This window comes from Amblyomma americanum, chromosome 1 (genome assembly GCF_052857255.1).
Source record: "Amblyomma americanum isolate KBUSLIRL-KWMA chromosome 1, ASM5285725v1, whole genome shotgun sequence".
Lineage (NCBI taxonomy): Eukaryota > Metazoa > Arthropoda > Arachnida > Ixodida > Ixodidae > Amblyomma > Amblyomma americanum.
Genome location: NC_135497.1, coordinates 356,105,338 through 356,120,119, shown reverse-complemented (window position 1 = coordinate 356,120,119; position 14,782 = coordinate 356,105,338). Strand labels below are relative to the sequence as shown.

The 14,782-nt window shown below is 41.8% G+C and overlaps 1 protein-coding gene across 1 annotated transcript in view; it reads right to left on the bottom strand.

Moving 5' to 3' along the window:
• Positions 1–14,782, bottom strand: part of LOC144121759 (uncharacterized) — a 63,363-nt gene that overhangs the window by 47,716 nt on the left and 865 nt on the right. The window contains exons 2-5 of the mRNA XM_077655134.1: positions 14,222–14,391; positions 9,764–9,858; positions 4,959–5,021; positions 1,318–1,419 (exon numbers count right to left, since the gene is read on the bottom strand). Coding sequence (XP_077511260.1) covers positions 1,318–1,419; positions 4,959–5,021; positions 9,764–9,858; positions 14,222–14,391 — 430 coding nt within the window. The remainder of the gene's footprint in view (positions 1–1,317; positions 1,420–4,958; positions 5,022–9,763; positions 9,859–14,221; positions 14,392–14,782) is intronic.

The following is a 14,782-nucleotide window of genomic DNA, read 5'->3' as shown; positions in this document are numbered from 1 at the left end:
GTTAGACATTTTCGCTCATGATTTCGAGCTTGCCAAATCGCTTCAGGGTCTGAAGGTTCTGCTTCCTCCATAGCATTTCAGTGTAGAGGATGTTTTATAGCATTATGGCTTAAACCGCTATGTTCCCTCTAATGCTCGAGCATTAGCCGACTTTCTAACCATACACCGGAGCAGCCAGGAGCACAATAGTGCGCCGAGCAAGCCACCACCACTGGCGCTCCTGACAAGAGCACACAGCGTCTTGGCGCTCTGCCATGTTATCCAAGTGGGTCATCTCCACAGGAGCTGTCATCAAAAGATAAACACGCTGTGATGTTATTGGCGCGCATCACCTGGAGCGCTGTCAAGGTCTGCACTACGGATGGCATGAAACCGTGGATTGCACTAGGAAAAGGTGACGCTTAAAGAAAAAAGAAAATTCTCAACGACAAAATTGGTGGGTGAGCTTATTATGCGAGTGGATTCATTACACAAGTAAATACGGTAACTGCACTATTATCTGGTTATGCCACTCACACCAGCTTACTAATCATAGCAACTAGTTCTTTCAACCTATCAATATGGCCCATGTCCAGAAAAAATAACAGGCTGCCGCAACATCTCATTTTAACAGCTTTCCGAGCACGCGTGTGCGCACCCACACGCACACACACAACTCTATGTGAAATTAAAGGGACTCTGAAATGATTTTGATGGCCATATTCTAAAGCAACAAATTTTACAGGTGGTCTTTGTGAACATTCAAGTCAAATTTAAAAGCTGCTCATAATTGATTAGGGCAACACCACACTGTGCTTGCTTAGCTGCCCCAACCCCAATGACGTGAATGGTCAATCTGGCCAAGCCTTCTCATAGGATGTGCCCAAATGGTGCTTGGCTGGGTGCAGTCCCGACCTGTTCTTTATCTTTTTTTTTCTGGCACATCATCATGTATGATTTCAGGGGGAGAGGAGGAGCCCCATTTCTAATCACCAATATCTTCGGTGTTAAAGAAGCTAGCTTAAAACTTTTTATGGTGCGCTGATGAGCGATGGAACACCAATTCCTCATGCGCTATTCCTAACTTAGTAAATACCATTTCATGGCCCCTTTGAAGAAAAAAAAAACGAACATTACGGAACTTCAGTACAAAAGCCATTCCGTACTAAGAACAAAAACTAAATTTAAAACCAAACAGAAAAAGGGTTGGCTAGAGCAGGATTATGAGTGTTTATTGCCAGTGCTTGTGTGCAACAAGTACAACAAACTTTCATGGCCCCTAGACAAGCAGCACATCACAGCTTTCTAAAAATTTGAAATACACCACCATTTACAAACCTGCTGCTGCTGCTGGGTATGATCCAGAAGTCGATGCACAGGGCTCTCAACCTCATTTCTTAGACTTGTGTACTTGGCTGTCCGTGATGAGTTGAACAGTTCCTGCAGGCACATAGCATACTATCAGTTAAACACTGCCACAGACATGCAAAATATTGTACCCTTGTCACACAGGAATCTTCAATTCACAATGAACTTCCCCTGCATCAAACTCTTCAAGTGCAAATGAAGCAAGCTGCCACCATACATGTTCAATTCTATGCTAACAGACGTGTTTACTACTTACCCAGCCATGTAGTGCAACCCGTATTCAAAGCAGTATGCCGCAGCTTACAGATATATTTTTGTACAGACAAGAAAGGAAGCAGAACTAGGGAGGGTCTGGGCGGGCCAGAGTTCTTTACATTTTCTTATGGTGGGTTCAAACCGTGTACATGGGCATGTACATTAAAAAAAGGTGCAAATGGGACAGGAAGTGGAGTGCATAAAGGTACTTAGTCGCTCAATGGGCCCAAGGCATCTAACAGCAGCCCTCAATCAGGCTTGAAAGTATAAATCGCAATCTGCCTTTCGCATATGCCTGTGCTCCCACCAGCTGGCATTCACGAGAAAGACAACAGATGGCAGTGTAGCTGATGACAAAGGGTGCATCATGCAAGACGTGATACCAGAGTCCAGGCAGAAAGAAAAAGCTAGGCAGAGAGAACGACTAAAGGTGCTCACTGGCAGCTGGATGTTTGATACGGGTACACGATGAAACTACCTTGGAAACAGAATGAAGACCCAAATACAAATAATGACTAACAATGAAAGTCAGGCGAGCAACATGAAAAGTTACCCATGTCCACAATGTGACTGCCTTGTCAGAACCCTAGACCTCTCAATGACAAGGAGATAGAAAAAGGGAGTAAATTGCTGCTAATATCACACTTTTCACTCTTTCTGAAATGAGAACATTTTAGGGCTCTCCCCTGGACATACAATACAGAGAAATCAAGGCACACTGACTTATAGTGCCTTCGTTCACTGATAACGCAGGCAGTATTTCACAGCCCACATTCTGTATCTGTACATTACAGGAAAACTAAGAAATACAACCAACATCCTGTTCACCAATGCTTATTGTACAGTGCATGGCTGCTCAATCCATAATATAATGCTGCATTTAAACAGTTGATGCAAAGTTGGTCACAGCATTAGCTTGCTCATTTATTAGTGACTCTATGTAGCAACTTCCATTATAAAAGGCTGTTCACTTTTTCAGAGCACTGAAGCGCTGAATGGCAACAATGAACAGTACACCTTGCTGTCGACCTGGTGTCATGTCTGCTACCCTAGTAGCATTGCCAACATGGAAGTGGCTCCCTCAGCAACAGGGATACTGCTCGCAACAGCATTTTCCTGCCATGTCACACCTCATCATATTGCTGTAATTGCTGCTCCCATGTTAGCCATTTTGAACTGCACATGAGTACGCACCGGCAACGACCCCACTTTCATGGCTTTCCACGCACTAACTATGCAAGCAGTGCAACACAGCACCACACAGACTGTTTCCATCAATTACTGCTAAGGTGTTCCACAGTTAAGAGTTGGTAAAATGTTTAGGGGAACCACCAAGGTGGAGTAGATTTGTAATAAGGGAGTGATTACTCACTGGCATCCACCCAAGCCAAATGTTGGGTGGCATCCACCCAATGTTTGACCAACACTGTTCCCGCTTCGAGTTTTTGATCGATTCGCTCTCCCCCTACCATAAGCTTGCCGTCCCGGCTAGCTCAGTTGGTAGAGCGACTGCTCTGGTAAAGCGCTGGTCCCGGGTTCAAACCCCGACCAGGACGAATTTTTCTTTAACTACAAAGTTTCTGAGGAAGCTGTAAAGCTTTCCTTGTAGCCGTATGGCTGTGCTTGGGTGTATGCCAATGAGTAATTAATCCCTTATTATAGATAAGAGCTGAGCATGCTAGAAAATGTCTTTGTAGCAATGCACACCACGCAATATCTGATCAACCTGCATCGCCTCAAGCAGAATTGAGAGCACCTGTGTGACAGATGTACTGGCAGGCCTATGCACAACATCAAGTTCTTAAATTTGTTGCCTGGCTGTTCTACTGCACTGTAAAATGAATTCCCATACCTGAATTTTTTAACAAATTAAGTCATTACTCACAGACCTTTGAGGAAGTTAACTTTGTTTCCTGCTCACTGCCGTGGCCCCTTCCCTGACAGTCACCCTTGCCCACACACTTTGCTTCTGCAGGCATTTGAGTGGTTTCAGGCTGTATTGAAGCACCATGTCATGGTAGCACCTCACTGTTTTTTTGTTCTACTTTGCAGCAAACCTACACTATCAGCAGCCAATGTTTTATTCCGTACGTACCATGTTTTCCGGTCTATAAATCGCACCATTCAGCAAGCACTATAAAAACCCGGTGAGGATCTCTATGTCAGATAGAAGACGAAAATACTCAGTTGTGGCAGCTGCTGAGCATAGATGACTCACAAGCTCTGACCACCATACCATCTTTCTGTGGCCTGCCTTTTTTGTTGGCTTCATCGACTGGAGTGCTTTTGTGGCTTTGCACAAGTTCCAGATAATTTTTTCACTCACATTGAACTGTCTACTTGCTGCCTGGTTCCCAATCTCCAGTACATATTCAATGGCATGCAATCTGAATTTTGAATCATAGCTCCTTCGCCTCGCAAGTGGTGTCACGTTGAGCAAGAACACACTATGTGCACTAAGCCAAACCATAGCCAAACGGATACGCAGCTGAAATCGTAACTGTCAATCAAGAATATGGCTGGACCAGCTAAACTTGATGCGATGGCGACAGCATGCAGAGTGCACCGCCACAATCAATTTGGTTGTGAGATTATGCAATTCTATTCACAAGACAACATTTAAAAAGTAACTTCATTTTTTTCTCTTTCACGCATTGATTTTCTTTAAAACATAGTTACTGGGCGCAGCAAAAGAAATTGCGCAGTGGTGCGTCATTTTTGTCATATATAAGCTGCAACACTGAATAAGACACACACGACGAAAAATTCAGAAAGAAAAGCACGACTTAAACACCAGAAAATACGGTACTCATAGGAATAAATAGCTTTCTCAGTCCCTCACAGCCAGTAACAGAGCACTTTCAAGAATTGTATCGCAGCAAATCCATGTTGTTACAGGCAGCAGAAAGGAAAATAAACACCAAATGAGCCCACAATATTTTACGAAAACAGTTCAATTTCCTGCAAAGCACAGAGCTGTAAAACTTCATTCCAATGAAAATGGTCATGTGCAGATCACAATTCGAACTTGTTCACTCATGGTGTCAAAGCTTCTTCACAACCCCTTTAATAAGGCTGTCGGCCATGCTGCACAAAATGCTGAGTGAATATCGAGAAAAAAAAAGGAAAAAGGAGGGGGAACGGCACAAACCAACCCCACAGAATATCTACTGCTTTTGCTCACTCATGGCGCTGGATACATCAAGCTGCTCCAAGCAACTCCTCCCCTAACTCTCCATATGTACAATAAGCAAAATGAGGTGAAAGAAAAAGTTATTACATGGCTTGTTAAGGCACACAACATCATAAAAGCCTTTGCAGGATGCAAACGCGAAGTGATAAGAAAGGTTTCTTACCATACTGGATGGTCTCATCCTCTTATTTTTTGCCTTGCTTTCAAGGATTGCTTCTTTCATACACTGCACAAATGAAAATAACAGGTGAGCTCCAATCTCAAATAATAAATTCTTAACTTAATTGCAATGCTTAATTTTTAGTTTAAGTTTTATTTCTGCATTACTTTTTAATGGCAAACGATGCACAAAGCAGGATACAAGCTTCATACACAGTCATCTGCGTACCACAATAAGCACAAGACTTGCTGTAACTTGCATGGTGAGGTCAGAACCATGAAAGCTAACAGCATCGTTTGGCCCCCAAAGCAGTAACTTCAGATATTTCAGCTGTAATTTCGGCATAGGTATTGTGTGGGGGCAGAGACTATATTCTTTGCAAGGCATGCTAAGTGGCTTACGCTTGGAGAAAGCATGGCACCACCCCCTAAAGCAAAAGCCAGCTGCTTGCAGCCAAAAACTGCCTCAGATTATAGAACTGTTAACTAATGCATCATTGAACAAATAATTCCAATGGAAGCTTTCACCTCATTCTCAAATAACCTGCCAAACAAATAGCTTCACGATTTTCTGCACATACGAGCTCAGCAAAAGATGCAACTCTCCTGATTTCAAGGCAACTGGTAGAACAAGTCCACAACACACAAGAGCCTGTGCCCAGGTTTAGTGTCGACAGGCTCAGTATTTAGTAACCTTTATTTGGCATCCCACAGTTTCCAGTTTGCATTATAAATATGCCAATATATTCCCTTGAAATCACAGTAAAATGCACTCTATGTAGCAGTCACTTCATATTGCCTACCTGACCACGCATAAAAGTATGTTAAGCTTGCCTTTCTAACGATGCATGTGGCTATCCCTCTCTTGCACATGCACGCAGACACAAAAAAGAAATGAGACTGAAGGAATAGAAAAGAATTTCCTTTGCAAACCAAATGAGGATCAAAGTGACAGCTCGGCTTGCTTCTGACCCTCTTCGCCCACCACAGAAGCGAAGAGTATGTGCATCTCAAAACCTGCAAGTGCTTTCATGAGACAGCGGAGCTGTGCAAGAAGCATCTGGCTAATGCCAAGACACACATGCATTAGCCACTGGCCCTGGCTACAATTCAAAACAAACTAGCAAGTCATACTGGTTCCACCAATGTTTGATTTGTCTGAACTTCACCGAGTTACCGTAAAAACCGGAATATAGGTTGACCCCCCAACTAACCAATTCTAAAAATGAACAAAAATCTTTTTCAATGAAAAAAGTACCGAAAGACACCCTTACCTTGAAACAAGTGCGACTCAACAGGTTGCACAATGGTGACAGTATTTATTAAATTATTTTCATTTAAATGCTGCCCGTATGTACAACCAACCAATTTTTTAACAGTATCGCACGCCCATCGACCCGCGTGTTTGTTTTTGGCACACAGAAGTACAGCGCCGTAGAGCAAAGCCCTTCCAATTCTGGATACGCTGCGGTCCGCATCTCTACCGCTTTCACGCGGATGCATTCAGCAGTCACAGGCAGCCATCTTGCATGCAGCACGACCTTTCCTTCCAATTCTGGACACGCTGCGGTCCGCCCACAAATTGATGTTTTTTTCTGGTTGCTGCAAGTTGTAATACGCAGCTTCTCCCTCCGCTAGTACTGAATGCTCTTTTCGGATACACCGAATTCGCGCTGTGCCGCCAGGTTGCCATGAGCTTCTGCATACTCAATCGCGTTTTTCTTGAAGGCGACGGTGAATTACCGTCAGCTTCCGCTCATTTTGAAACAAAATGTGAAAAAGCAGCCTTTAACCAAAACAGCTTTGCAACTAAGGAAACGCAAAATGGCGGCACTGCTGCTGATGGCGATGGTGATAGAGGCACACTGTTGACTTCAGCTGCCCATTGTTGCAAGACTTCCGTAGTTCTTCCGCAAATGACCAGTATATAAGACAGGGGTCAACTTTCCACCATGGTTTTTCGAAAAAAGTCCGACCTATATCCCGGTTTTTACGGTAGATACAAAGCGCTACGGAACAACACGTGCCAAAGCCTCAGATTAGTTACCATTGCTGCCTGAACAAAGGAAAAATTGAGCACACAACCATTAAAAAAAATAATTCACCAGAACTATCACAAGCCAAAAATGTGAACAGGGCCTTTATGATGTGATCAGATTAAACCTAAACCTGTCGCCCAACAAACCACCCACACAAAGATCATCGGAGATTTCAGAGCTGCACAAAAAGCCACAATACGATTACAAGGCACGAAAACTGCAGACTTGCACATACCACACTTAGGGACTGTCAAATGCATGCACAAGTTGGGCTCTTTAGGTTCAAGATATTTAAAATTTTGGGAGCAAAAATTTAGTGTTCTTTCTTTTGAGCTGCTGGCTAGAAAGAAATCAAGTTTTCGTTGCAACATTTCAACACTAAGGTATCTTTAATTTCACCAACCAAAGCAGTTAAAAAGAAACACTCACCCCTTCTAGAGCATCTATGTGCGTTTTTTTCTCAGTTCTTCCTGACATGTCGTATATTACCATCTGCATTCGAAGCACTGCCACATACATACTAAACCTGCCAGGCCTTTGCACAGTTAACTCAGAGAACATTCTTGCATTACAAATGCAACACGGAATGCACAACAGCAACAAGGCAGCCTCTGTCTAGTGCATAGTAGTGTGTGGCACAATTAAGCCAAGATAACATTGGGCCAATATCCCAGGTATTCCAGCTAACTTAAGCTAAGGTCTAGAAATATAACGCAGTGCAATAGGTGGACGCAACTTCAGCCATGTTGTTGACCATTATATATAATAATAAGTCAGAGTACATATATTTAAATTTTGTTGAATTGAGCAATTTAATAAATTGAAAAAAATTAACTTTTAAGATATTAAGATCCTGGGAGGCAAAATTTCTAATGCCAAATTGTAGAGGATCCCCAGAAAACCTCTAATTTATCAGTTTTTATTTTGATATGCGCTTCTTTAGATTAGTTTTTTTCCACGTCCAAGAGAAAGTCCTCGAAATATGAAGAAAAGAAAAAAAGCATGCGGCAATCTGCTTGCAAAGTGCCACCAGAGTGCTCTCAAACGTGGGACTCGTGAATGTAGCCGTGTGAGATGGTGCTGCAAATATGACAGGGCAAAAACTGACGTGAGCACTGGTGGCCAAATTGAAAGTAAAAGCCGCAACCTGGCCGTGTTCAGTGTGAAAAATAGCTGGCACGGTGGTTTACTTAGCGGTGCTTTACGTTAGCGGCCGAAGCACTAAGCCACATTCCTAGCCATCGGCCAGCATTTCGCATCTGGCATATTTACATCTTGAGGTCATGCTTTGCTAAAGAAGTTGGTGATTTCCATGCAATTCCAACAGGAGAGATGCCCGGCCAATGGCTAGGAACACTACCTAGTATATTGGCCCACATATTGGTACCACAAACCACTGCACCTGCTGTTTTCGGCACGAACACCGCCAGGTAGGTAGCAGGTGTCACTTTCAATTTTGCAAAGCACTGTCGTTGCTTTTGTTTTATTCGTAGCACCACTATGCGCAGCTAAGCTGATGGCTTCCACGTTTGAAAGCACTGGTATAATGGCACACAAGCCGAATGTCCCGTCGGTTTTTTTTCCTTATTTGATGGGCTTCCTTTTCAATGTAAAAAAAACTGATCTGAAGCATATATAAAAATAAAAGCTGATGAAATAGAGGTATTTCTAGGATACTCCACAATTCAGTACTGAAATTTTCGACTGAAAAGCAATAGCTAAAAAGTTAGTTTTGCCAATTTATTTCATTACTCATCTGAACAAAATATTAAAACACTCGCCATATACAGTAGTCAACAAAATGGTAGAAGTTGCATTCACCTATTGTGCCCTGGTATATTTTTAATCTTTGGCCAAAGTTACCTGCGACACTGGTATGTGCGCTAAGCTCACTACTAACATTTGCCGATCAAGCTTACAGAGATGAGAAGCCATGCTTAGAGTTCTGAATGTGAACAGAAGTTCGCAATCACAAGGGCGTCCTGAAATGGTTTTGGTACAGCATCAGATTTCCACTGACATTTGCAACTCTGGTACTTGATTACTGCATTTTCAGGAAGGTGACATTGCAGGGAGAGATTGGCTAATTTTCATAGAAATTCTTCTTTTCGATATGAAAAAAAAAAAATTACATTTTACCAAAAAAGGGTGAGGGGGGTCTCTTATACGTAACTTCACTCTGCCCCATTACAAGTGCACACTTTAGCAGAGTGCATTCCTCCAGTGCATTTAAAAATGCCCTTAACAAGTGCATTTCACGTGACTGCCTACAAAATGACTCACTTTCATAACTGTGCATTCAAAGAGTGCCATGCGCTTTGCTACACTGCTCAAGAGGGCAATATGAATCTAATCTCAAGCAGATTACAAAATGTCATGATAATGTAAGGCATTTACATGCAATCTGCAATTGATAACGACAGCAGGAATAAATGCATAAAGCAAAACTGAAACGCTGCATCAAAACTCCATGCCACCACACAGCTGTTAAAGGTATTATTTTCGGCATTTTCACTTGTCTATTGTCTATTGTGGAATGTGGAACTTCTAGGTTAACCTTCTCACAAAAGAAAGCAGGATTTCAGAAATGAACGTTCGTAAATACTATGTAATTTTCTTTACAGCTTGTTGGTTTACCCATGCATCATACCAAGCTGGGTTGCCAGATACCTGGAATCAACATGGATCCAACGTTGGATCCATCCAGATTCCTGGATCCGTGCATGCAGAAAAGGTGTCATGAACAATGAAACAAAACTGCACAACCAACCTTTACTTCATTCCTGGATTGCTCAATGAATGCTTTCCGGCTTTTGATTTCCTTTTCATCAATCTTGAACTTCTTTGGATTTTTTTCAACAATAGCTGGAAGCACAGCAGTTAAGGATGTATGGCAAAAGGTAGAAAAAAAAAGTGAGCACCCAGCTTCAAATCCTCACTGTTTTTTTATTGTGCAGCAGCTGCCAGCCCTGAATCTTCTTTTAACAGACTGACTGTAGCAGCAATGCTGAAGCAGCTGTGTGTCCATGCTACCTAACACAATATGCCTGAAGTACTGTGAAAAACTACAGGAAAATAAAAATAACCACATTTACACATACAGAAGTAACTGCCCCCACTGACGTCATGAGCAGAAAAACACTGCCCTACATTCCACCCACTAGCTGAAAAAGATTTGGTATCAAGAACCATATACAATCGTGCCCCAATAATACAGATGACCTGAAATTTTTCTGGACATGTAACTTTTTCAATACACTTGCGCCTTGTTGATATTGAAGCTTTTTTTACTGTATAGAAAATCGGCACGGTGAGAACGCACAGTGCATACAGAGGCCTATGTATTTTTGTAGTGCTAATACCGACGGCTATGTGAACAAGACCTCGACTTCTCAATCAGATATTTCTTTTTCTGTTTTTTTTGTTTTTTTTGCAATGAACAAGTGCCAAGACAGGTAAGAGCTGAAAAGCCTTAGTGATGACTTTTTTTTTGTGAGTTCATTCTTTACCCTTCAACTGCCCAGTCAAAAACCCTTTTCATTTGCTGTGAGGTATTGTATGAACGCCGGTGAAGAGAGGTCATTCATCACCTTCTGCTACTTCAATGCATCCAACACCTCCAGTCTGTCTGGGAAGAGATATGTGCTAGTCATTTGTAAGTAGTACACAGTCTTAGTAACAGAGACTCCGTCACATGTGTCATGGCCCGCAAGGTGCTTCAAAGTGCATTTTTTAAAAATAAAGGTAACCAGGATTATGGACTTCAAGTTCTCAGGATTTTGCCCAATTTTTAACTTCATTGCATACAGCTGTGCAAAGAAGCAGACTTAATGACAAATTTTTTTCCTAATAAATAATTCGTTCCTCTTCACTATTTGTTTTGTGGCCGACTTGTCTTACAGCGAATTTCAGTCGGACACCATGTCCATTTTAATGAGGCACCACTGTACTTCCATGTCATGATCTTGCTTTAGCAAATATTTAAATAATTATTGACACCTAGCTTATTAGTATGCCAACTGATGTGAAAATGGCATGCAGAATGCAGCTCTTTGGTAACGCATGACTCTTTCACACAGTGGGGTTGCACTAAGAAGTGCAGCTTACAATACAAAGTGAGCACAACACACCAATGCTCAGAATACTCAGTTGACGGAAGAACAGCAGATGCATCACGGTCATCGCCAACTAGCCCCAGCCACTTCGGAGTTCTCTACAGCCCTTCCAGTGAGCTCACACACTGCATGCATTGCAAAGGCATACAAAGCATCTAGTGCTCCCGAACACCTAAACCATGGGCTGCTTGCATGAAATCAAGAAGCAGGAAAATCTGCACATGAATGAAGGAAAGGAAAAAGCACAAGCAAGAAAGCAGGAGAAATCCAGAACCAGCACCATCCTGTGTGCTTTCTCTCATGTTCATCCTTCGCGATTCGGGCGAACTGTGCGCCTTGCACAAAAGCGACACATTTCAGTTCAATTTTGCAACTTTATTCCAAGAAAACTACTTTATTGTACCATATAGTCTGATACTATATCTGGCACCTAGCAGCAGATACCTTTAAGTTTCTTCTTTGTTATTGCTGTCTCCACTGCACAGACACAGCTCTTCAACCTTCATGTAAATGAAGTCATGGTCGGTTACATCAATTACATCCACTTATAACTTTTAACAACTATGTCCATGCACATCACACTCCATAAATTCATGCATTCAAAATCCATGTGCAGACGAGCTTAAGTGGTGCTTTTCTTAGAGACTCAGTCAGCATCACTTCATGGTTGACCGTTACCATCCACTCCTGAGTACAGGTGCCTGAATTTTGCTTTAAATAGCACAGACCTGCACGGCAGTGCATGCTAGAAGATGACAATAATGATATCAGTGGGCAGCTCTTGTCATTTAACACCTCTTTGGCTGCCACACAAGGAAATGTATACATGTGAAATGCAGCAGCTCTTTGCCATTCATATTTTCAAATTATTGGCTCCCAAGTTGGGGGAGCAGCCCACGCACGAGCGCAGCCCTTAGTCAAGTGTATATGGCAGTTGGTATTAGTATGTAGGGTTTAATGTCACGAAGTGACACATGTATGCTATGAGGGACACCGTACCGGAGGGCTCTGGACTCATTTCAGACCACATGGGGTTCTTTAATGTCCGCTGACATCACACAGCACATAGGCGTGTTGCATTTCGCCTCCATTAAAGTGCGACCACTGGGGCAGGGTTCAATCCAGAGACCTTGGGATCAGGATCTGAATGCCAAAGCAACTGAGTCATCACGGTGGGTAAATAACCGAGAATAAACGAGCAATCAACTTTCGCCTCCCCAACAGACAAATGACCGTACTCCGTCTGACTTAGACCATGAAGAGTTCAGAAAGGTAGAGCCTGTGGTAATTAATTATGGACAGAGCAAACAAAGCTAAATGACCAAAGAAACAACTTGTCATTGGCATTCACTTCTGAATATTGCACCACTGCCCAATAATAGACCAGTTCCCCCTGCACCAGTCATTCAACAGCTGTTCTAAACTGCAAGCGGCATCATATACCATGCTCCAAACTAGCCAATACCAGCATCAGCTTTCAGAATGCTGCAAGGTATTAGTGCACTTTTGCAAAGCAAAAAGTGCCACAAACAATTATTAGCATTCTTTCTTCGCATCATTCAGCCATAATCTTGTCATTAGAATCAAGTATGAAATCAACAAAACTACTTGAATACTCACAATTAATGCTACTGCTCACCTACTTAAACTTAATGAGCAGTTAACAGTGTTGCCACCAGTGGAAATTGCAAAAATAGAATTTGCCAGCATCAAGTGATCAATAACGATATTACATAGAAACACAGGGAACCATGGTACATATCAGGGCTGGAAGAGCATAGAAGACATGACAAAACAGAAGTGAAGACAACGGTGCCTATATGTTTCATCCTATTAGTTGCAATGGTAATTTCCAAGGGATCATGCATTAAAATTGAAAACTGAGAAACTTCTCACAATTTCATGCTATTATATTGGTGCCATATTTTAAAAGTTGACATCATATTCAGATGCTCAGAAATTGTTTTAAAACTAATTTAGCAACTTCTAACTTGCAGTAATTTTAAAACAAAAGTCAACACATTATATGACTTAAGAAGATAGCTAATCTGACTGCTCATAATAATGACTCCATGATTGGCATTATTACCTGTAAGTTTTGAAGAAGGCGAGATATTCAAACAGTTCATTTTGACAGATTTAACATCTCAAATAACATGTCACAGAAATGTGAACTTGCCACTCCCAGGAACTGCTCGGTCATGAATGTTGCAATGCTAATAAGTGGCTGAGACAAATACATGCAATGCATTGCACCCTTTCTGCACCTCTCACAAAGAGCTCATAACAAAAACCAAACTGGCACTATTGGTGCTGCATTGTCAAGAGCTATTTACTGTAAAGCCCTTCTTGCAAGCACATGTTAAAAAATTGGCAGTATTAGTAAATAATAAAATTAAGACACTGCAGCACTGAATTCTCCAGAATATGTAATTATTCATTGACAATTCCTACAATTTCCTACCAACTATGACAAGTTACAGGAAAATTTACATCAACATCACCATCACTAATAAAATAAGCATACCAAGCAATGCCATAAAAATCAGTGCTGAACAAGGCAGCCTATGTTTGGAGCTATGTTTCAGTTGTGGGAACAAAACCCATTTCGGCAACTAAGGTGCTCTAAAGCAAAGCTCTTATTACAGGTTTCATCCTGGCAATGGAAGCCATGCTACAATAAAAGCAGAACGCAAAGCCACCTGGTAACAAGATTTTGGTGCACCTTAAAGAGCCCCAGATAGCCAATATCAATTTAGATCCCAATGCTACATCATGCCTCACAATCCGGGTGTACCTTCTGGCCTGCAGAGATTACAAATTTTGTAACTAGCATAAATAAGTGCATCACAACAAATTTGCAAAACATGCCTGGCATGAGCCATGCAATCTATGACTAATATATGCAAACTCAGCCCACCTGACAATGCTTTTTCAGCTTTTAAGCATTACATTGAAATAAAAACACATGCCATAAACATACACAATACTTTAATACAGGCATGTGTACACAAAACATGAACAACACACAAATAAGGGAAGCCAACAGTAACCTAAATGACTACTTTGCTTTAGCACATCATGTGGAATGCCATAATAAAATAAAAGGATACCAACAGTCTCCTCAAGATCTTCTAGGTCCCATTCTATGCTGCGTAGTCCTTTCCGGAGCTCACTTGTGGTCCAGTCAATATCTTCTTTACTTGGTAAGCTCGATGGGTCTTGGTATTGGTTCCACCTCTCAAACACTGTTTTGTTGTTGGCTATGGCCTTGACGATTTCACTGAAGACAAGGTGTAACATGCATCAGAGCAAGTACCACAACCACACTTAAGATTTGCAATGCATTTTGCTGTTGCCTAAAAAAAAAAACTGAAAATATAGTCATACATACACTTCAGGAATCAAGCATGAAAGTGTAGTAAGGTGACACATGTATAGCTCCTACATCGATATACTTACAAAAGTCAATCAAAATAACAGTAAAACTATCCTCGGCATGAAAGCCACTTAAGTAACGCTAACAATACTAGTTCACCATACACAAGTGGCCAGCTGCAACAAATGTTTAGTTTCCTCTATTAGACAAACATTCAAACCTTCAAGTGGCATTTGTATTCGTCCAACAAGCAAAAGTCGGACAACGCCTGACGAAAGCAGGGCGCACGGTTACA